Below are 19532 nucleotides of genomic sequence, written 5' to 3'. Positions count from 1 at the left end.
TGCCGACTTGAAAATATTATTCATCATTTTATTTTTGCTTTTACTACATCTTGATCTGTACGCATCTGTCATCTAAAAGATTACAAGAAACATTAAGTTAAATTGTAACTTGCATGCCCAATAATAATCATCTATGTATTTGTAGTTTTCTAGTTTTAGTATATGTGTTTATTTTGATTTGGTTTTATCGCAATAAAAACTACATCGTATCCCATCGGTGAAGTATTTTACCTTTTTGTTTCATTTGCCATATCGAACCACGTCCGTGAGAATGCTAACTCCGCTGCAATTTTCATACGTGTAGCTAGCGATGACCATCTGGACGAAGCGATGCTCGCCGGAAATCCATACGTACCAACCTTGCGGACAACCGGAATCCCCACTACAAAGGTTAGCATCATCATTTCCGGCACAGATCTGTCCGCTAAGAAAGTTCTGTTTTTTACTTCAAAGAGAACGCGGGATGAATTGGTATTCGCATCGCCAGACCTGAGCCCCCAGCCAGTGGCCTTGAACCAGGTGAACTCATCCAACACCAACTGCATACGTCTATGATGGAAAACGCAGATGGCTTGGATACGAACTGCAATCGAAATATACATCATAATTGGAAAACCTTTCCATCATCCATAACCCTGAAAATGATTTATGTTTCAATTAAAAGAATGAAAATTGAATCATGAAATAATTCGGAAATCATAAAATTTTTCTAATTAAAAACAAAATTATAAGTAAACGAAATGTGATTGATAAGCGATCCGGCGCATGTGCAGAAAGGCCATCCACGGATATCTTCCCAATCGCGCCGGAGTGCCATTTATGATTCTATAGGATATGAGAGGCACTACTCAGCAATTCTCCTCCAGGAAGTCGGACGAAGACTATTGTAAGCGGGAATTGTATTTCGGCGGCAGCAGTATAAGTGATACACATTTTTTAGAGTTCAGTTTAATAGCTTTAGTATACATACATAGTGGCATTAAAAAAAATCGAAAAATAATAGAAAGTTTCTGTTTTCGTCCCGAAATCAGAAGTCTTCATTAATATAATCATCTACAACATAGCTCTGATTAGTTGAATAATGATTGAACACTGACACCACATCCTGGATCCACCAGTAGAATTTCAAGACATCGGTATAAGCCTGTGACTCCTTGCAACCCATATCGTTCACAGTCGCGATGCCGAACTGAACAATCAGAGTTTTGAACAGATACCTAGAACTCTGGATCAGTGGCGAACCGGCGAGGCCGTCGCAGGACCTCAAATTGCCCGGGTGGCCAGCACAAAACTGGGTGTACAAGTCAAGGTTAATGCACATCTCCGGCTTACTCTGGATGAGAATGGGTCCGAACTCCTTGGTTAAGGACACATTGCTGTCTTGCTTCCAGGCATTTCCGAAGAATCGACTAGTCGATACCTTCTGCTGCGGGTTAATAATAATGCAAACCGGCATAATGTAGCCTGAGAAAACAAATACATTCGTGGTCAGGAAATATTCATGTGTACAGCCTTAATTATAAACAAATACACACCTTTAATCTGCACTCTTTCGGTTAGTTTCAGTAGACCGATGTTATTGGCTAGCGAGTCATTGTTGAAAAGTCGGTACCTCAGAGAAAAGTGCACCAAGTGATCTTCTGCCAATTCATCGGGAAACCTGCCAAACTCTCCCAAGCGAACTTTACTGCGAGCAAAAGAATAAGTTTACTTTAGCTGAATTAAATTAAATTATATTAAATTACTTACACGGCACTTGGTCTAATACAGCTTGCTGCAGTCAGTATGAAAACTGGAAGCAAATTCATTGTTATTTACATAAATATTATATGGTAAGTTCCATGTGGTGAATACCATCAGTTATCAGTGTTCCGGCGCAAAAGATACTTCCATCCTCGTGCAATAGAGCTGTCCAGGGGCCCAAAGATGTTGAAAGCTCACCTCGCATAAGACCGCATTGCTCGTGAAGATAACTCGCCGATCCAGAATAGGAACATATAGCAAGCAGACTGGCGAGCAACGCGATAGTTAATGTGGCGTTCATTCCGATCGGATCAGCGCGTTCATACTGAAATTCAAAGAAATCTTTTCGTATTGAGCGCTTTTTTTTTGAAACCACTCTCAGTTTCTCTTCAGGCTTTATCAGCGACTCGAAACGACGGCTTATGAGGTCGATTCCGTGACTCACTGGAAAACACAACAACATTTTACTGCGAAAGATTGCAATCGCATGGTAGAACCTTGCGAGCTTACTAAATTTATAGAATTTTAAGTAATTAAAGTGTAGTGTAAAACATTTTTATTTTGAAAAATCATGTTGCTTGTTATAAAACTTCCAAACGAGTAAACATTAAATCACAGAAAAGGAGTTTGTCGAATAAATACGTTTTTTATTCATTAAAATGTCATTAATTTCAATTAATCAGCATTGCCCTCCGAATCCAATTAATGTAATTTGGCACATATGTATAGACTCCGGGGCTTTGGCAATCCGTTGGGCCATAGCTCACGATGCCCAGCTGCAGGTAGCGTTTGACTCCGTCGAAATCGACCCTGGTCACCAGAGGTCCGCCGGAGTCGCCGGCACAGGTATCCCGTTCCTCATGGCCGGCGCAAATCTGGTTTCCGGTCATATACGCATCACGTATACTCCGGCTGCAGTAAGCGGCTTCGTATGCCCTAAGTTCCGTGGTCTGCAACAAATGGGGAAACCCATTTTTTTTGGTATGTCCCCAGCCGAAGGCCTGGTATGTAGCCACACTGGGCGCACTAGCGGGATTTAGGAGTATGCAAATGGGCTGGATATGAACTGGGTAATGGAATCATGGTTAAACAAGAAAGACAGCTATAGTCGAGTTATTGACTATCAGATACCCGTTACTCGGAGAGAGCATCGATATAATCGATAGAAACTGACAACTTAAATGATGCGTGCTTCCTGTATCCTTTCAACTTTCTAGCTTTTATACTTCATGGAGATCTCGACGTTTATACCAGATCACCACGGCTAGTGATCCTGATCAAGAATATACGCTTTCGTTTCTTTCGCTTTCTTCTTTTTTGTAGAATATAGAATTTAGAATACTATTTTAACCTACGAGTAACGGGTATAACTATTCAGGAACAACTTACCATTGAAATTAATACTCCTGTCCACTTTCAGGAGAGCTATGTCGTTGACTTGGGTGACAGGGTTATAATATCGATGGGTTATTGCCTTCATGATGCCATACTCCTCCGAACGGGGAGAGCAATTCGATCCCTGACAGTCGGGATCCGTTCTTATATTGTGTTCCCCCAGTCGCAATCTCCTAAATCGCAAAATCAAAAGCTTGAGTAAATAGTATCGTGTAAAAGCCGGAAACTTACAGATTGGGAAAAACGCAATGGGCGGCAGTAAGTATGTATCCTTAAATAAGTTTAATTAGCCATTCAAGTGTTTTATATTTAAGTATACGTATAACTAAATAACTAACTTGAGTTTAGGATCGATCCTCCACAATGCACTATAGAATTGTTGGTCACATAGACCATGAACGGTGCGGATCTAATCACAGCTTCCTTTCCGTTGACGATCCTCACGGACGTTGGGAATTCATAGGTAACCCCGCACAGCGGGTTCAGGAACTGTGCGTCCACCATCCTCTGCTGGAGGATCAGGCAGATGGCGATGACAACCCAAGCCGGAGATGTCTTCATTTCGTGTGACTGTTCTATGCCTACTGAACTGAGTGCAACTGACGTTGATTGTTAAGTAAACACCATGCTGTTCTTATCAGCTCATTAATGGGAATCCATCATCATCATTCCAAGAAATCGATGTATGTACATATCTCTTAAAGTGTAATGCCATTATGAGTAAACAAAGCTCATCGGTTAACAACCATTTTTTATTAACCGTTTTATAATAGTTTAATTAATAACCTTTTGACTGCATAACGTATTGGATCCATCTAATGTAATTCGGAACATACGTATACACTCCCGGACTTTGGCACTTGTCGTCGCCAAAGCTCACGATACCCAACTGCAAGTAGCGCCAAACTCCGTCGTAGTTCACCTTGGTGACCAGAGGTCCGCCAGAGTCGCCGGAGCAGGTGTCCGATCCCTGAAATCCGACGCAAAGCTGATTATTTGTGATTGGCATGGACAGCACCGAGCGGCAGTGGCGGTTGTCGTAGCGGGTGAGAACCGTGGTCTGCAGCACATTGGCGGAGTGATTGGTTTCGGTTTGGCCCCATCCGAATGCCTGGAATTCGTGCACATTGGGCGCTGCCGCCGGATTGAGAATCAGGCAGATCGGTTGTATGTGGACTGGGAATATAGATGTTTATATAATTTTATTATCATTCAGTCATATGTGCATATCCATACACACCATTAAAGCGAATGTTCCTGTTCAGCTTGAGCAGAGCAATATCATTGACCAGAGAGCGATCGAAGTGCTTGTACTTCGTGGCCAAAACGATGTCGAATTCTTCGGCAGGGGGAGAACAAGATCCGCCCTGGCAGTCGGGATTTCTGGTAATATCGTGTTCCCCCAATCGCACCTTTCTAGAACGGATTAATCAAATCTTGTCAAGCTGAGACATCAGTGCAAATGAGGCATACTTACAGATAGGGCCTCATACAGTGAGCTGCAGTGAGAATGTATTCTGCAATGGAATGAATCTTAACCAAGGTGGTCATTAGATAGCTGCAAGATACGAACTACTGGAGATGATCGTTCCGCCACAGTGGACCTCGGAGCTGTTGTACAAATAGGCCATGAATGGAGCCGATTTCAGCATGGCTTCCTTGCCGCGAACTATTCTAGTGGCCACATTGGACTCATAGGATACTCCGCAGGACGGAATCAAGAAGTTGGCGGCCACTTGCTCCTGGAGAACCAGGCAGACGCACATGTAAATGTAAATGGAAGTCGATGCGAGAAAAGTGCTCATTTTGCGAGACGGTATCTTGGTTACTGAATCCCCAACAACTGGTGTTAATCAATAAATGGGAATGAAGCTGCATTAATCAGTTGCAATTCCTTGGAATTAATCGCATTCCACAATGCACAGCAAAGAATATTTCGAATTAAGTTGTTTTATATTTTAAAAATATATATTTTACAGTCAAAAAGACAACAGCATTGAAAATCAGAGGATCAATAGGTGTACATTTAACACTTTTTAATGACCTCCAACTTTTTTATCTGAGCTCCACATAAAGTGGAAATATTTTCGATCTTAATCTTCTTGATTACATGTGGACAAAAAACACAAGCACCCCAATAAAACAAACTGTCTATTTTACTATTAGGTATTAATATTAATTTAAGATTAAATGTTTTGGCATTATGGGTGCGGGCACATGGGTGTTCTGCTGCACCACGGTTGCGATCCAATCGGTGTAGCTGTACACATCCGTGTAGACCCCGATTCCGGAGCACTCGCTGCTGCCGTAGCTGACGACTCCGAATTGCACGGGACGCTTCTTGTGCATGTGACTCACAATCTGGAAGAGCGGACCGCCGGAGTCGCCGTTGCACGTATCGGATCCAAGGTGTCCGGCGCAAAATTGGTTCTGCTGCACAGGCCTGCCAAGGGCTTGCCAGCAATAGAATGGATCATAGCGCTTTAGTTGGGTGATCTGCAGAGTACCTCGTGTCCTGTTTGTTTTAGTCTCGCCCCATCCGGTGGCAATAAACCACTGCATGCTATCGACTACTTTCCTCTTAGAGGTATCCAAAATGATGCAGATGGGCGAGATGTGAGCTGCAAAACGATACTGAGTATTTGGGCCAAATGGAGTCAAATTGGAGATTGGACGACAATCACACCTTTGAAAGTCACAAAATTGGCCAAGCGAATCAGCGCGATGTCGTTCAGGTTTCTGCTCTCGGAGAACTTTCCATGCCGGATGGCCATGTCCACGTCGTGCTCCTCAGCCCTTGGGATGCAAATCTTCCCGTCGCAGTCCTCTGTCGTGGTATCATCGTACTCACCTAGTCGCACCTTTCTGCTCATACGAAATCGAATGGAAATAGCTTACTTATATTAAATTCTATATGTTAATAATTATAAATAAAAAGAGAGATGACCATACTTACATCGCATTTCCTTCGTTAACACAATGCGCTGCTGTCAGGACAAACCCTGTTGAAGGAATCTATGGTCATCGCTCCAGTATTCGACTATCCGCACATACTTACGCTGGGTAATGAGAGTTCCTCCGCAGATTAATTTGGTGGAGGTATGGATGTAGGCCATCCAGGGATTTGAGTTTATGATCGCATCCTTGCCCCCGGTTATTTTAAAAGCGATAGTATTAGCAGTAAGCCCACATCTTGGTTCCAAGTACTCTCCATTGCCCAGAGAACAGAGGACTCCAATGGCCAGAGCTGTGATCGCTGCAATAGCGCCCCACATCTGTACGATCTGTCAGCAAACTGCCCGAGCTGACCGTGGATCGTTTTTATAAGCACATTAAAATGTTAAGAGCCTTATCTCTACAATTCATAATTCTTTGTCTGGGAAACACAATGTCTGAATACTCTTAATTTTATGAGTAAACCATATTTTTTATCAAATTCAAGGGTCAAGGTCAGGCACACATTTAGCTAGTTCTCAGCGTTTTAGAAGAATTAGATTTAATTTATATTTACATATGTGCATTTATTTGAGTATAAGTTTTTATACCCGTTGCTTGGAAAGTTAGAGGGTATAGAAGATTCTATAAAATTTATATTCGAAAATAAATGTTTTAAATATTTATTCATGATCAGGATTACTAGCCCGTCCGCCGGTCTGTCCGTCCGTATGAAAGCGAGAAACTCTTTTCTTAAATATTTAAAACTGACCAAATAGAAACTTAAGAAAAAACCACATGATAATTATTTGTAATTATTTGTATTGTCTACACATTTACATTTATATTATTCAGTGTCCAGTGACTCGACTATCAGATACCCGTTAAGATAAATAGTCACATTTCATAGCGTCTTTTTTCAACATATTATGAGTGGTGAGTAGTTTCACAATAGAACAGGTCCCAATACAGGTATTTTTTGGGGGCGCGTTACCCTTTGCGGAAGAGGGTGGCTGTCAGGGTGGCCAAAAAACGGGGTCAAACACCCGACAAGGAGCCATGGCAACGTGGCCAGGACACGGGCTTCAGTGCGGGTGTGGTTTCGACTTTGTTTACAAGCAGCCCAGGCAGTAAGTGTCCGGATTCGGATTGCAAAGCTGTCACAATGAGCACTCGAAATGTGATGATAACGGACCTGGATCAGCCAGATCCGGAGCAGCAGCAGCATCATCAAAATCCTAAAAAGAACCGAAAGGTTCTTCAAACACTGTCGGGCAATTTTAATCGTCGCTCACGAAGCGTGGAAGTGGAAGTAAAGCGACAGGATAACTTGGGTGTTGTCCACAAAGATCGCAAAAAGGATCGCTCTTTTAACTCGCTGGTAAGCTCACAGGATTGCTCCATATATCCCCAAATAACCATCCTGAAACTATGTAAATGAAACAGTTGCAAGCCAAGGACCAGCAGTTGGAGCAGCTTGTGCAGCGATTAGCCACCCTGCATCGTTACAATGACCAATTCGCCAAGGAGAATGACCAACTACGCAAGGACAGCGGCCAGCTGGAGCGGCGTCTTTCGGAGGCGGAGCAGGAGGTTGCCAATTGCACCCGCTGTCAACAGCTCGGCCATCGTCTGGACACCGTTCTTGGCCAGAATCGAACATTAGCCGGCGACGTGGACATGCTCAAGACGCTCGTCTTCAGGCTGAACGTGCAAATTGAGAGTTACCAGGATCAACGGCGTCTAGGTGAGGGTGCTCCTACATGTGGAGGATCAGCGAAAGTCAGCTCCTCATCTGCTCCGCATCCGCCACTGCCCACTCACACGTTGGGACCACTCCTGCAGGCCTACGATGAATCTCTAAGGGATAAGGACGCTCTTTTGGCTCAATATAAAACGGAGTTCGAGCACTTCACCGGGGAACTAAAGCGAGCGCTGGAGGAGAACACAAAGCTGGTAAGGAGTTGAAAATCCAATCCAAATTCACCCCACCTAAATGTAATTCCCAACAGCTGCAGTCCCAGGAGCAACTGCGTCGTGACCTCGGCGGCTGGCGAGAGGAGCGAGTGTGTCTGCAGGCCCAACTAGGAGTATGCCGCTCCAAAGCGGAGGCGCAAACTCGCAAGACGGACTTGGCCAAGGAGAAGCTGGTGGAGGTGATGCACTGCTACGAACAGCGCATGCAGACGCTGCTCCTGGACATGGACCACCTGCAGGCGGCCTACGCGCGAACTAAATCCGAACTAGCCGCGCTCAAAAGTGCCTCATCGGCTGCGCCCGCTGCGGTTGCTCCTCCTCTTCCCTCCGAATCCGATGCACTGCATCAGTGCAAAGCCCTGCTGGAGCAATTGCGGCAGGAGCATGCGAGAGAGCGAACTGCCCTCCAGGAACAGCTGCAAGCCACCACCGCACGGGCAGCTTCACTGGTCCGCAGCACGGAGAAAGCCAAGCACAGCAGAGATCGGCTAAAGGCTCGTCTGAGAATGGCGCTGCAGTGGGCCCAAAAGCTGGAGGCAGGGCAGGCTGAGGTGCGCGATACCTACGAGGCGGTACGCCGCCTGGAAGTACTTGTCCAGCACAAGGAGTCACAATTGCGCGGATTGCATGCCCGAAATGCAGAAGAAATGGACAAGTTGCGTCATAAGTTACAGCAGAAGGAGGAAACGATATGTGCACTGCTCAGAGGCAAAATGGAACGCAGACCGGCGGTGGATTAACGCTTAGACTTAGTTTTTAACAATTAAAAATATATAATTTCAATACAAAATACGTTAATAACTTAGCGTAGAAAGCTTTTAAAGCACAGCAGTCCGGAATCAGCCGGACTCCACCTGTTCGGAGAGCGTCCTGTCCGCTGGCGCCCCCGATCCGGAGCCGGAGCCCGCGCACACCACACAGGCCTTGGGCACAGTCTGCTCTATGTACATGGTAATCCTTTCCAGAACCTCGGGAACCACAGAGCACATTACCTGCTCGTATCTCTGGGATCCCAGCTGTGCCTGCAGCGACTGCAGCTGCCACTTGAGATACTCGGTAAGGGGGATCTTGTAAACGGGATCTTTGAGCACCAACTGACGGTGTCGGTCGTCGTGATAGGTCTTGGCCGGGTAGCCCTTGGTGTGAAATTCCTCGATGACGCCGCCGCCACCGCCCAGCTGCTGCTGCAGATCGTCCAGCTCGTGTTCGTCATGAATGACCAATGAATCATAGAAGCGAGGCGTGGCCTTTGACGCACCCTCCTCGGTGGCGGCGTACTGCTTGTCCATCACCTCGCCCAACGTTTCGTCCACCAGCTGCAGGATATGTGGCAGGCGAGCAAGCAGCAGCTCATTGCTTCCAAAGATCGAGGCGAAGGCCAGGCAGAAGAGCTTTCGCTTCTCCGCGTGCGTGTCGGGAACCATTGGGAACATCTCGATCCAAACGTCCAGGATGCGGGCCAAAGCGTCCGCTTGTGGCAATTGCTGCACCACCGACATGAAAACAGACTGGTCAATGAGCAGGGTGCGGGCCACGATGGTCAGATACCATCCCATTGTCATGGGATACTCCTGCTTAAGGCACACCTGCTGGAAGACAAAGGGCAGTGCTGGGCGCACCAGCCGCAGTCCTATCGCCGCGTCCGTTTTCAGGCATGTCTCGAAGATCCGCAGCATGGCAATTATTCCCTCCACACGTAGGTCTTCAAAAGAGCGCACGCAGTAGGCCACGAAACCCTCGCCGTAGCGACTCAGATAAGCCTGAGCGTCCAGCAGTATATAGGCGTGAATCAGCTGCAGCACGGTGCGTAGATTCTCCGATGACATCTCGATGATAGGCAGAAGGTGGTCGCACAGACCAAGAAGCTCGGGCGTCAGCGCAGTCGAGTTCCCAATCACCGCCAGCCAGAGCATGATACCATCTTCGATGAGGTAGACGTGCGAGGGTTGCTGTGAGAAAAGAGATTGGGTATTGTAACTCATTACGGTTTCATATAATTATAAATTTTAGCTTGTTTTGCTTATATGTGAGAGTATGTTATTAATTGTATTATTTGTTACAGATAAGATTATTGTAAAAGAAAGAATGCTAAACCATTAAAAATAATCAGTACAGCCAGTGTTGACCTCAAGATGAAATCGCTGTCGATTGCTAGTTTCGCCTTTCTGGTTTGCCTGACACCGAAGCTAAGAGCCCAGTTTATTGATCCCGATTGTGGAACTACCATCGATCTGCCGCCCAAATATAGAATCGTTGGAGGTAGAACTGCAGATATAGGATCTAATCCCTGGATGGCCTACTTGCACAAAAACTCGTCTTTAGTTTGTGCAGGCACATTGATCACAAAAAGTTTGTACCTTCGAAATTTTGTGCATTGTATTTAACAATGTTTTTCCTAGGGTTTGTACTCACCGCAGCGCACTGTCTGCACAACTTCCATTTGTTGTTAGTATAAAGTATAAGCTCGTATTTAATTTTGAAACTAACTTAATTCTAACACAGAACGGTTCGCCTTGGGGAATACGACACATCTACACGCATCGATTGTACATCTGAGTTCTGTATTCCAACGTATGAGGAGTACAGCGTAGTGAACGCCTACATCCATAAATTCTTTGATGAAGGACAAGACGGTCGGAACGACATAGGATTGCTTAAACTAAATGGAAGCGTCGTTTACAAATGTTAGATGCCACCATATGTACCCATTATTGTTCTGACTATTATTCTTTTTTGCAGTGTTCATTCGACCAATTTGTCTGTTCCGGGTTCCAGACCAAGTACCCTATATTTCCACCTACAAGGCCGCTGGATGGGGTAAGACTGATCTTTTCAACACCGCCACAGTTCTGCAAACAGTGAATCTGATCAGGCTTGACCAAAGCGACTGTGAGCGATCCCTGCGCACTTCGCTTTCATACGGTCAATTCTGCGCTGGACAGTGGCGGGCGGACACCTGTAGCGGTGACTCAGGCGGCCCGCTGTCGAGTAAAATGTCAAATGGCCGCATAACCCGCACCGTTCAGCTAGGTATTGTCAGCTATGGTCACAACGTGTGTCGAGGGCCAGGAGTCTACACAGACGTTCCAAGTTTTACGAACTGGATACTGAGTATTACCCGCTGGACTCAAAACTGATTTAACAAAAAAAATGTATAGCATATTGAATTAAACATAAAAGATTACTTACCTGAAGATCCGTGCTCAGCTCGATCACGCTGTAGAGGAAGGGCTTCATGGGCTCTGGGACATCCCGTATCGTTCGTACCAGCTGCTCCAGGGTGCCAATGATGGCGCAGCGCAGAAGGTCGTGTTCCTCGCTCTCGCGCCACAGGAGGGGTAAATACGCGATGAACTGCAATGCCTGCGGCTCGATGTACTCGCTCATCTTCTCCACAAGTAGCGTCATCGTGCCCAGCACCACGATCTTGGTGTCGCACTCACCGGCCTCATGGAGCAGCAAGAAGAGGGCCTCAAAGAGGGGTGGAAAATACGGGTGGAACGCTTCCGGCATGAACTCAAAATCGTCGATCAACAGATTTAAAGTCCTGGCAGCGGCCAGCCTTGTGGGCATGTCCTCTTGCGGCCGGAGGAGATGCAGGCAGGCTTCGTAAGCCAGCGGTCGCAGCTCTCTGGGCAGCTGGACGCCAACCCAATGGCCTACCATCCAGATGATGCGACGCCGTAGGATCCGGAAGTTGGGAGCTTCCACGCGCAGCTCCGCAAGCAATTGGGATGTCAGCCATGCTCCAAAGTCCAGCTTGTTAAAGAAATGAAAGGCTGCCTGGCCTACGGCATTGTAAATGGCGTCTTTCAGCAGAATGGCCTTCAGGTCAGATTCCGGGGTCAGCTGCAGCTGCTGGGCACGTCTTACGAAACGGAGCACCTCCTGAATCATCACTTGCGAGTGCTGAGTAAAACAAGTGAAATAAAGGGTCTCCACGCTGGGCCTTAAGGCGTACTTCCAAGCATCACCACCACCGTCGTCCTGGTCATAGCCCTCTGGATCCTGCTGCCACTCCTCCAGCTCCTGTTCAGTGAGCAGAAAATAGTGCGTCACGATCTTCTCACAGATGTAGCTCACTCGCTCTGCTGTGAAGAACTTGGCGTGGCTTTGAGCAGCGCTGGCTAACAGCTCATCCTCTATGGAAGCTCCACCTTCTGGCGGTGCACTGATGCTATCGTTACCGCTCTGCATGATTCCTTTCAGCATGTTCAGCGCCTGTATGGCAAAGTTTTTAAAGTTAATACGATCGCCGGCGTCAAAAATGAGGGCGGTGCCCTCGTGGAACACATAGTGGAAGCTGAACTCCAGGGCCACTGGAACGAATCTCGCAAAGGACACAGAATGCCGCTCCATCAGTTCATTGAGGGTCTTCATCATCTTAATCACAAAGCGCTCCAATTCGGTGAGTATCGTGGCAGTGCCAGGCGTGGCCGATCCCACTTTCAGTTCATAGCGCAGTTCGAGGCACTGTCGCAACCGCTGGAAAAGCTGCTCCACAAAGTTCATGTGATCCGTGGACTTGTACGGCTTGGCACAGCCGTAGACCACCAGCTTGCGCAGGGATCTCATCACCACATATGCACGTTGAAGGGCATTAAGGGCCATGGCCTCGTCCTTTCGGACGAGTTGCAAAAAGCGCGTCGTAAGTGGTGCCCAAATGTCCCACGCCAGATATCCAAATATCTGCAAGCCCAGCTCCTGGAAGGCCCGCTGCTCGGCCATCAGTCGCCGTGAGGCCAGGGCCTTGAGGACATAGTGTAGGACAATAAGAATTCGCTGTTGCAGGGCCGAATCGCCATCCGTACTGCAGGACTGCAGCTGCTTCATGAGTGTCGGCAGCAGATCCGGCCAAAATCGCGGGTAATCCGTACGAGCCAGACGACCCAGGAGCACAGCTATCTGCAGGGCTACCTGAGGCACCTCCTCTGCGTCGTAGTGACGCAGAAGTACTTCCCGGATCTGCTGCTTTTGCTCCGCGGGCAGCTCCTGCCGCGAATTGGGCCGCCAATAGCGCTCCACGCCATTCTTTAGGTAGACAGCCGCCATCCAACGCACCTTCACCTCGGAGTCTTCCGTACTGGACACCACGTCGCCGCCGCCACCTCGTCGCATACTCAGACGTGCAATCGTGGGAAAGAAGCCAGGCTGCTGCTCCCACTCGCGCAGCTGCGCCTCCGCCTTCTGGACAATCTCATGGCTCGGATTTGTGGCCGCCTGCAGTGTCTGGGCTACCAGCTGCTCCACCGAAGCTCCAGCACTCGCTGCGGCTGCTCCAGTTACTGCTCCCGTTGCCATTTCCATCACACGACGCCTCCTCTTGCGACGCTTGCGAGGACGAAAATTATTGGCAAATTTCTGCGGCGCGTGCTGCTTCTTGCTTGAATTTCAGTGTGACCGACTGTGAATGCTGGAAAATACTAAAACAGCAAATTTAAATATAAATCATTTTGTAAAAAAAATTTCAATTTAAATTATTGTTTATTAATGGAATTTTAAAAGAAATAACAATATATGAAAATATATATATGTTCTTCATATTATTTTATAATTTAACAATTACTACTACTAAAATAGTATTTCTGAATATTTAAGTAATTTTGTAAGCATTTACACTTTTTGTTATTGATGCTTTTTGTTGAAATGGAATTTTAATTGGGTTAACAATATACGAAGTTTCTGATGTTACGGTTAACTTTATCAAATAAAATGGTTTTCATATCGCAGCACTCAATATATTTCGACGTAAATATGTAATGGAAAACTATTCGAAAGATTCTCTACGCCTTAACCAATTTCCCGATCCATTCCAAGTGTTCGAGAACATTGGTGTAGACATTTGGAGCGAAAGGCTCGATCCTGCCGAAGCTCGCCAGTCCGACCAGGCTGAATACCTTCTGGTTTCCATGGGTTAGCGGGTTTACCAAGGGACTGCCACTGCCCACGCGCAGGAGATGAGGAGCAGGGCTTTCCACGCACAACTGTTGCTCAACGATCTCCTGGTGATCCTCCTGGTAGCACTCACTGGCATTTGCCCGCCGCACCGCCACGTTAGTCCGCGTGCCCCAGCCAATGGCGATGAGATTCTGGCCGGGATCAGCAGCACGCTTTTGGAAATTCCGCTGCTCCGCTTCGTTGCTTGGCGAGGGCAGGCAGATCGGTAGAATCGATTCTAGCAGCATAAAATGTACAGATTATGATTATGGAGCTAATCGTATGGCCTTTGGAAGACACTCACCCGTGTACTGCACTTTCTTGCCCAGTTTAAGCAGAGCTATGTCGTTTTGGCCCCGGCTAACGAATTCGGGATGCTTGTGGACAGATGCGACAGCGTAGGTGTGCTCATCACCTTGTCCCAGTTGAACCTTTCTAGAAGTATGTACATACAATTGAACTGACATTACTTATCATCCTTCTCCTCCTTAAGGATCTCAGTACTTACAATGCCGTACTTTCGGGAATCAACTGCGCCGTTGTCACCACGAAAGCTGCAAGGAAAACACATTAGTAATCTTTTCGAAAGAGGATATGAAAGATGCCAACTTTTCGAAATAAGTGCGCCGTATGAGATCATAAAGGAGTCCATGTAGACCTCAGCCAACCATTCGAAGGACCTGATCGTATCGGGACCAATACTATCCCAGCTGTGCCTCGTGCCGTTGCCCAGACATCCAGCATCCAGTAGGTCCATATGGGGTAGCACCACCTCAATGTCCGCATCCAGGACAACACGCTCGATAAAGTCAATATGGGCCATTACGTTGGTGTAAACGCCGAAAACTTTGCAAAATTTGCTGCCAAAGCTGACGATTCCCAGCTGTGTTACTCGCTTGATGTCATCGAACAACATCTGTGTGTACAAGGGTCCACCGGAGTCGCCTCCGCAGGTATCTTTGCCGTCCAAGGTGCCGGCACAGAACTTTGTGTCGTCCGAATCGTACCAATACGATGTCTTACATGTTTGCCTGTCTATTTTGTTGATCTGGACCATTTGAAGCTTGTTACTGGTTTCCCCGCTGTCCGTTTGGCCCCAGCCGACTGCTGTGAACTGCTGGATGGCATCCGTTTGCGGCTTGTGTTGGGCGTTCAATAAAATGCATATCGGTTTGATTTGTGGCTTGTAAACGACGCTTCTTTGCAACCTGAGCAGCGCTATGTCATTGCTATGGGTTTTTATATCGAAGCAACCGGGGAAGTAGACCCTCTCCACGTTGTATGTCTCGTGGGAATGGTCGCTTTCACTCGTCGCCAGGAGATGGTACACACCCAATGTAACTGTGCTGCAAATCATATTTAATCATTCAATAAGATTATATTTTTTATCCATTTAAGGTGCTTACAGCTGAGTCCTCGTTGTAATGCAATCCCCATCGTTGCAGATGCAATGTGCGGCCGTCAAGACGAATTTGGTATTAATCAGCGATCCTCCGCAGATGAATTTGCCTTCGGTTTTTATGAGGGCCATCCACGGATTCTTCAATTCCCCCGCATCCACTCCACCTACAATCTTCGGTATTACCTGCACCGCAACTCCGCAATCCTCCTCCAAAAGGCGGGCCGATCCTGCACCCACCGTCAGCATCCAAGCGAATAAAACAAGCCATGCTCTGCACATTTCCAGTGAAAATCTTTAAACCCACTGAAAGTGAGCTGCTGTGCGTCGTGAATTTTAAGAGAAGCTTATCAGCTATGAGTATGATTTTCCTGTTAATATTTTTACCCTTATCAGAAAGAGAGGGATTGTGCGAAAAGTGTTCCAGAGCTTAATAACTTAACTGAGACTCGATAACAAAGCCTTTTGAACAACTGGAAAGTTGAGAAACAAAGTTTATGGGAAGAATTTTGGTAGATGCCCATTTTCAGAACATATATATATTATTATTAAAATATTATATATATTTATTTATTTATAGATATCTATTTAAAAACTCTTCGTAATGCCTGGAATTTAAAACACATTTAAAACTATTAACATAACTACGCTCGATTAGCAAATAAAAAAACATTAAATAATAAATTTATTATAAGTATTTTCATTTGTTTAAAAAGCACAAAGAACACTGTGCCTTACGGTCACACCTCCAGAAGAGACCGTTACGCTGAGGTACTAAAACACCTACTAAAAATACCAAATACGGTGCTGTTAAGCGCCTTCCAGTGCTGTAAACCGCAACTGTGTCATGTGATAGAAACCAGCTGACCCGTACATTTTCCAGAGTCAGGTTTTAATTTCGCTGTCCACATCGCTCGTAAGAAAAAATAGAAAAAGCCAATCGAAATGGCTCTGCACTCGGCAATTAAGGGAAAACTGATCAGCGTTATCGGCGACGAGGACACCTGCGTGGGCTTTCTGCTCGGCGGAGTGGGCGAGATCAACAAGAATCGCCATCCCAACTTCATGGTGGTCGACAAAAATACGGCCGTCAGCGAACTGGAGGACTGCTTCAAGCGTTTCCTTAAGCGGGACGATATCGACATCATTCTGATCAACCAGAACTGCGCCGAGCTCATTCGTCATGTGATCGATGCCCATACGTCGCCCGTGCCCGCCGTTTTGGAGATTCCCTCAAAGGATCATCCGTACGACGCCAGCAAGGACTCCATTCTGCGTCGCGCCCGCGGCATGTTCAATCCGGAGGATCTGGTGCGCTAATTCCTCGAATTCTGCTCGAGGACACTGTTTCGTATTGCTGCAACCGCCAGAGTATTGCTTTACACCCTGTAAACAACTATCCATAGATTCAGTGCTTCGCTTTTGTTCTTATCGTGTATTTAAAGACATTTATTAAATGGTTTTCGTTGTATAAATAGATTAAAATCAAATTGTTCCACATCAAATACTGGAAGTCTGATATCTGGAGGTTTTCCATCGAAAGGTATTTCCAGCTGTCAGGTAACAGTCTTCCAGCATAGATACAGTGCGCATTCGCTAAGTTAAAAATATGTTGAGCCACTGAAGTGGTGTTCATTCTTACAACTCTTGTTGGTATATTTGTAAGAAGTCTAATTGTATAAAAGGGCATGACCATATTGGTCTTTATATATCAGTTTGCCAGAATACATTTTTTTCCGGTAGATAAGAAACTTTATTAACACTGCTACGCAATAAAGCGGTACCGAGAATTTTCAAATCAAAACAAATTAGATATTAAATATAAAAATTAGATTAGCTGTGTTAAATGTTCCATAAATTTTCAATGAGTTTTGTTAAGCTATATGAATTTAAGTTTTGGTGTTGCTGTTTTAAAGAATACCTTGTATAAATGTACCAGATAACAAAAAGTTCAGCGTGCTGTAAAGTCTGTTATCAGCTATTCCAAGGGCTGTTAGCGCAATCAGCTGTTGTGGAACGGTATTTTCTAGCTGGCAACGTAAACATAAAAGATATCTTTCTGAGAACCTGGCCACAAGTTGATCGATCGTCATTAGTCATCTTACCGCTGCACGCACACCATGCTGAAGGCCGTTATCCTGATCGGCGGTCCCCAGAAGGGCACCCGCTTTCGCCCCCTTTCCCTTGACACGCCCAAGCCGCTCTTTCCACTGGCGGGTCGACCTCTAATCGCCCATCATATCGAGGCCTGCGCCCAGCTGCCCGATATCCGCGAGATCCTGATCATCGGCTACTATCCGCAGACCCAAATGGAGGGATTCGTGGGCGACATGCAGGCCCTGTACAGCAGCAGCAACATCAACATCAGGTGTGAAGAGGGGATTTGAAAGAATCTTAAACTCTGAATTGACACACCCCTTATAATAGGTACCTTCAGGAGTTTACTGCCCTGGGCACTGCTGGCGGAATGTACCATTTCCGGGATCAGATTAGAGCTGGTAATCCCAGAGCATTCTTTGTATTGAACGGAGATGTCTGCGCTGATTTTCCGCTTCAGGAACTGTGCGACTTTCACGAGAAGCGCCCTGCAAGTGCTCTAGTTACTATCATGTCCACGGAGGCGACACGTCAGCAATCCTTGCACTACGGCTGTCTGGTTTTCAATCGGAGTAGCGGAGCTGTTTCGCATTATGTAGAGAAGCCCAGCTCCTATGTGTCCACCTTTATCAACTGCGGGGTGTATGTCTGTTCCATGGATATATTCGCGGTGTTGGCACAGATTTTTCACTCGAGAGGTCAGGAGTACAGCTGCCAGGCATTTTGCAATGGCAACGGAAATGGAAATGGACGAGAGCAGGGGCACATCAAGTGGGAACAGGAGGTGCTTACGCCCCTGGCTGGAACCGATAAACTCTTTGCCATGCCAGTGCCCAACTGGTGGTCCCAGCTGAAGACGGCTGGATCAGCAATCTACGCCAATCGTCATTACCTAGGCCTGTACAAGAAAACGCATCCCGAGAGATTGGCCAATGTGGGGACCAAACGCGGAGAAGGCGACGGTAGCTTGATATGCACAGTGCATCCGGACGTCTATGTGCATCCCAGTGCCACTGTCCATCACAGCGCAGTGGTTGGTCTAGATCAAACTTATTTCTTTTGAGTGCTTCTAACAAAAAGGTCCTGTTCCAGCTAGGACCCAATGTGGCGATTGGACCTGGAGTGACAATTGGACCAGGTGTGCGCATTCGCGAATCGATTGTTTTGGAGCAGGCACAGATCCTGGACCATACGCTCGTGCTGCACTCGATCGTGGGCAGGGGCTCCACCATTGGAGCTTGGGCTCGAGTCGAGGGCACACCCAGTGATCCCGATCCCAACAAACCTTTTGCCAAAATGGAAAACCCACCGCTTTTCAACAACGAGGGCAAGCTAAACCCCTCGATCACCATACTGGGTAGGTGTTTTGAATCGATGATGACATTCTTGAATCCTAATTTCCATTTCAGGCTGTTTCGTGCAGGTGCCCGCCGAGAAAATCCTGCTGAACAGCATCGTACTGCCGCACAAGGAGCTCAGTCGCAGCTTCAAAAACGAGATCATCTTGTGAGGATGATTTTATTTTTTATCTTCGCTCTTTGTCCCTATCAGTATGTCATTTTATATGTTTATATTGTGCTATATTCCAAAAAAAACTCCCTATTAAATGTGTCTTCTCCTCTGCAGAAAATTTGACTACTTCTTGGGCACGGTAAGGTAAACTGCTCGACTATGTCGTGTTTTTATGATTGGGCTTAGCACTTTTTGAAAGATGGTTATCTGATAGTCGGGAAACACTCTGTCAAATTAGATATATCCGTTACTTGTAGATATATATTCTCGTTCGCACTCCACTAGCGCATTAAAGGGTATCTTTCATATCACAAAATTTAGTAGTGATTGGTATATTTGTTTAAAAAAAACACAGGTAATTAAGAATTCCACCATAAATATTGTTTTTTTTAAGGAACTTAACTTTTATTCTAGTAAAGTATGTTTCACATTTAAAAGGGGATTTTACATTCTGATATCGATAAGTGCAAGTAGTTGGGGGTCGTGACACGGTTGCTCCTCAAATAAGCGGCCCACGCACACCGACACCTTACCTGTG

At 46.2% G+C, this 19532-nt stretch overlaps 11 protein-coding genes across 13 annotated transcripts; 4 read left to right on the top strand and 7 right to left on the bottom strand.

Moving 5' to 3' along the window:
* Positions 1-43: 43 nt before the first annotated feature.
* Positions 44-972, bottom strand: LOC120284484. Its single transcript, XM_044922488.1, is given in 5 exon segments — positions 44-72; positions 204-443; positions 446-616; positions 752-881; positions 967-972. Coding segments are annotated over 5 exon segments (576 nt in total).
* LOC6734651 (transmembrane protease serine 3) lies at positions 941-2078 on the bottom strand. The gene is made up of 4 exons (XM_002081622.4): positions 1855-2078; positions 1750-1792; positions 1536-1687; positions 941-1464 (listed from the first exon to the last, which is right to left on the bottom strand). Exons 1-4 carry the CDS (start codon positions 2042-2044, stop codon positions 1028-1030), a joined length of 822 nt encoding a protein of 273 aa, XP_002081658.1. The 5' UTR covers positions 2045-2078; the 3' UTR covers positions 941-1027.
* A 295-nt stretch (positions 2079-2373) lies between these two features.
* Positions 2374-3734, bottom strand: LOC6734650 (serine protease grass). The gene is made up of 4 exons (XM_002081621.2): positions 3477-3734; positions 3370-3409; positions 3133-3311; positions 2374-2809 (listed from the first exon to the last, which is right to left on the bottom strand). The coding sequence occupies exons 1-4, from the start codon at positions 3697-3699 to the stop codon at positions 2415-2417; spliced, it is 837 nt and encodes a 278-aa protein (XP_002081657.1). The 5' UTR covers positions 3700-3734; the 3' UTR covers positions 2374-2414.
* Positions 3735-3877: 143 nt separating this feature from the next.
* LOC6734649 (serine protease grass) lies at positions 3878-4982 on the bottom strand. Its single transcript, XM_016168166.3, has 4 exons — positions 4712-4982; positions 4616-4655; positions 4379-4554; positions 3878-4314 (listed from the first exon to the last, which is right to left on the bottom strand). The coding sequence occupies exons 1-4, from the start codon at positions 4941-4943 to the stop codon at positions 3917-3919; spliced, it is 846 nt and encodes a 281-aa protein (XP_016027820.1). The 5' UTR covers positions 4944-4982; the 3' UTR covers positions 3878-3916.
* Positions 4983-5282: 300 nt separating this feature from the next.
* On the bottom strand, positions 5283-6555 carry LOC6734648 (serine protease grass). 2 transcript variants are annotated; one of them, XM_002081619.4, is made up of 4 exons: positions 6197-6555; positions 6095-6140; positions 5825-6003; positions 5283-5759 (listed from the first exon to the last, which is right to left on the bottom strand). In XM_002081619.4, exons 1-4 carry the CDS (start codon positions 6411-6413, stop codon positions 5314-5316), a joined length of 888 nt encoding a protein of 295 aa, XP_002081655.1. In that variant the 5' UTR covers positions 6414-6555; the 3' UTR covers positions 5283-5313. The 2 variants fall into 2 exon arrangements, with proteins under 2 accessions (XP_002081655.1, XP_039148125.1); XM_039292191.2 differs by having other exon boundaries at positions 6193-6275.
* A 447-nt stretch (positions 6556-7002) lies between these two features.
* LOC6734647 (protein Cep89 homolog) lies at positions 7003-8839 on the top strand. Its single transcript, XM_002081618.4, has 3 exons — positions 7003-7453; positions 7519-8028; positions 8085-8839. Exons 1-3 carry the CDS (start codon positions 7238-7240, stop codon positions 8787-8789), a joined length of 1431 nt encoding a protein of 476 aa, XP_002081654.1. The 5' UTR covers positions 7003-7237; the 3' UTR covers positions 8790-8839.
* On the bottom strand, positions 8799-13479 carry LOC6734645 (importin-11). The gene is made up of 2 exons (XM_002081616.4): positions 11239-13479; positions 8799-9998 (listed from the first exon to the last, which is right to left on the bottom strand). Exons 1-2 carry the CDS (start codon positions 13354-13356, stop codon positions 8889-8891), a joined length of 3228 nt encoding a protein of 1075 aa, XP_002081652.2. The 5' UTR covers positions 13357-13479; the 3' UTR covers positions 8799-8888.
* Positions 9926-11241, top strand: LOC6734646 (phenoloxidase-activating enzyme 1). Of its 2 annotated transcripts, none has more exons than XM_016181894.3 (5): positions 9926-10017; positions 10165-10398; positions 10449-10494; positions 10552-10733; positions 10789-11241. In XM_016181894.3, exons 2-5 carry the CDS (start codon positions 10182-10184, stop codon positions 11184-11186), a joined length of 843 nt encoding a protein of 280 aa, XP_016027819.1. In that variant the 5' UTR covers positions 9926-10017; positions 10165-10181; the 3' UTR covers positions 11187-11241. The 2 variants fall into 2 exon arrangements, with proteins under 2 accessions (XP_016027819.1, XP_039148126.1); XM_039292192.2 differs by having other exon boundaries at positions 10160-10398.
* A 286-nt stretch (positions 13480-13765) lies between the features above and the next one.
* LOC6734644 (serine protease 53) lies at positions 13766-15667 on the bottom strand. The gene is made up of 5 exons (XM_002081615.4): positions 15393-15667; positions 14596-15332; positions 14495-14540; positions 14291-14421; positions 13766-14224 (listed from the first exon to the last, which is right to left on the bottom strand). Exons 1-5 carry the CDS (start codon positions 15665-15667, stop codon positions 13833-13835), a joined length of 1581 nt encoding a protein of 526 aa, XP_002081651.2. The 3' UTR covers positions 13766-13832.
* A 539-nt stretch (positions 15668-16206) lies between these two features.
* LOC6734643 (V-type proton ATPase subunit F 1) lies at positions 16207-16890 on the top strand. Its single transcript, XM_002081614.3, has one exon. It carries the CDS (start codon positions 16331-16333, stop codon positions 16703-16705), a length of 375 nt encoding a protein of 124 aa, XP_002081650.1. The 5' UTR covers positions 16207-16330; the 3' UTR covers positions 16706-16890.
* A 473-nt stretch (positions 16891-17363) lies between these two features.
* On the top strand, positions 17364-19112 carry LOC6734642 (mannose-1-phosphate guanyltransferase alpha). The gene is made up of 4 exons (XM_002081613.3): positions 17364-17753; positions 17813-18515; positions 18575-18839; positions 18892-19112. The coding sequence occupies exons 1-4, from the start codon at positions 17506-17508 to the stop codon at positions 18990-18992; spliced, it is 1317 nt and encodes a 438-aa protein (XP_002081649.1). The 5' UTR covers positions 17364-17505; the 3' UTR covers positions 18993-19112.
* The last annotated feature ends 420 nt before the right edge of the window (positions 19113-19532 follow it).

The sequence above is a fragment of the Drosophila simulans genome, chromosome 2R (assembly GCF_016746395.2).
Source record: "Drosophila simulans strain w501 chromosome 2R, Prin_Dsim_3.1, whole genome shotgun sequence".
Lineage (NCBI taxonomy): Eukaryota > Metazoa > Arthropoda > Insecta > Diptera > Drosophilidae > Drosophila > Drosophila simulans.
This window is presented reverse-complemented; position numbering and strand designations above follow the sequence as displayed.

Bases quoted from the DNA above. Each gene is read 5' to 3' on its own strand.
- LOC6734651 (XM_002081622.4), bottom strand. From the start codon at position 2,044: ATGAACGCCACATTAACTATCGCGTTGCTCGCCAGTCTGCTTGCTATA. The intron at 1,688-1,749 runs GTAAGTAATTTA...TTTTGCTCGCAG, and splicing joins TGTATTAGACCAAGTGCCGT to TAAAGTTCGCTTGGGAGAGT. The intron at 1,465-1,535 runs GTGTGTATTTGT...TTGTTTTCTCAG, and splicing joins CGAAAGAGTGCAGATTAAAG to GCTACATTATGCCGGTTTGC.
- LOC6734649 (XM_016168166.3), bottom strand. From the start codon at position 4,943: ATGAGCACTTTTCTCGCATCGACTTCCATTTACATTTACATGTGCGTC. The intron at 4,555-4,615 runs GTAAGTATGCCT...AATCCGTTCTAG, and splicing joins CACTGTATGAGGCCCTATCT to AAAGGTGCGATTGGGGGAAC. The intron at 4,315-4,378 runs GTGTGTATGGAT...CTATATTCCCAG, and splicing joins CAGGAACATTCGCTTTAATG to TCCACATACAACCGATCTGC.
- LOC6734643 (XM_002081614.3), top strand. From the start codon at position 16,331: ATGGCTCTGCACTCGGCAATTAAGGGAAAACTGATCAGCGTTATCGGC.
- LOC6734642 (XM_002081613.3), top strand. From the start codon at position 17,506: ATGCTGAAGGCCGTTATCCTGATCGGCGGTCCCCAGAAGGGCACCCGC. The intron at 18,516-18,574 runs GTTGGTCTAGAT...GTCCTGTTCCAG, and splicing joins CTGTCCATCACAGCGCAGTG to CTAGGACCCAATGTGGCGAT. The intron at 18,840-18,891 runs GTAGGTGTTTTG...TTTCCATTTCAG, and splicing joins CCCCTCGATCACCATACTGG to GCTGTTTCGTGCAGGTGCCC.
- LOC6734650 (XM_002081621.2), bottom strand. From the start codon at position 3,699: ATGAAGACATCTCCGGCTTGGGTTGTCATCGCCATCTGCCTGATCCTC. The intron at 3,410-3,476 runs GTTAGTTATTTA...AACTTATTTAAG, and splicing joins AGGATCGATCCTAAACTCAA to GATACATACTTACTGCCGCC. The intron at 3,312-3,369 runs GTAAGTTTCCGG...TTTGCGATTTAG, and splicing joins CATTGCGTTTTTCCCAATCT to GAGATTGCGACTGGGGGAAC.
- LOC6734646 (XM_016181894.3), top strand. From the start codon at position 10,182: ATGAAATCGCTGTCGATTGCTAGTTTCGCCTTTCTGGTTTGCCTGACA. The intron at 10,399-10,448 runs GTTTGTACCTTC...TGTTTTTCCTAG, and splicing joins AGGCACATTGATCACAAAAA to GGTTTGTACTCACCGCAGCG. The intron at 10,734-10,788 runs GTTAGATGCCAC...TCTTTTTTGCAG, and splicing joins TGGAAGCGTCGTTTACAAAT to TGTTCATTCGACCAATTTGT.
- LOC6734645 (XM_002081616.4), bottom strand. From the start codon at position 13,356: ATGGAAATGGCAACGGGAGCAGTAACTGGAGCAGCCGCAGCGAGTGCT. The intron at 9,999-11,238 runs GTAAGTAATCTT...CTTTTCTCACAG, and splicing joins AGCTGAGCACGGATCTTCAG to CAACCCTCGCACGTCTACCT.
- LOC6734644 (XM_002081615.4), bottom strand. From the start codon at position 15,667: ATGTGCAGAGCATGGCTTGTTTTATTCGCTTGGATGCTGACGGTGGGT. The intron at 14,541-14,595 runs GTTGGCATCTTT...TTTTCCTTGCAG, and splicing joins CGGCGCACTTATTTCGAAAA to CTTTCGTGGTGACAACGGCG. The intron at 14,225-14,290 runs GTGAGTGTCTTC...TTATGCTGCTAG, and splicing joins CAAGAAAGTGCAGTACACGG to AATCGATTCTACCGATCTGC.
- LOC6734648 (XM_002081619.4), bottom strand. From the start codon at position 6,413: ATGTGGGGCGCTATTGCAGCGATCACAGCTCTGGCCATTGGAGTCCTC. The intron at 6,141-6,196 runs GTAAGTATGTGC...TTCCTTCAACAG, and splicing joins AGGAACTCTCATTACCCAGC to GGTTTGTCCTGACAGCAGCG. The intron at 5,760-5,824 runs GTGTGATTGTCG...ATCGTTTTGCAG, and splicing joins CAATTTTGTGACTTTCAAAG to CTCACATCTCGCCCATCTGC.
- LOC6734647 (XM_002081618.4), top strand. From the start codon at position 7,238: ATGAGCACTCGAAATGTGATGATAACGGACCTGGATCAGCCAGATCCG. The intron at 7,454-7,518 runs GTAAGCTCACAG...TAAATGAAACAG, and splicing joins ATCGCTCTTTTAACTCGCTG to TTGCAAGCCAAGGACCAGCA. The intron at 8,029-8,084 runs GTAAGGAGTTGA...AATTCCCAACAG, and splicing joins TGGAGGAGAACACAAAGCTG to CTGCAGTCCCAGGAGCAACT.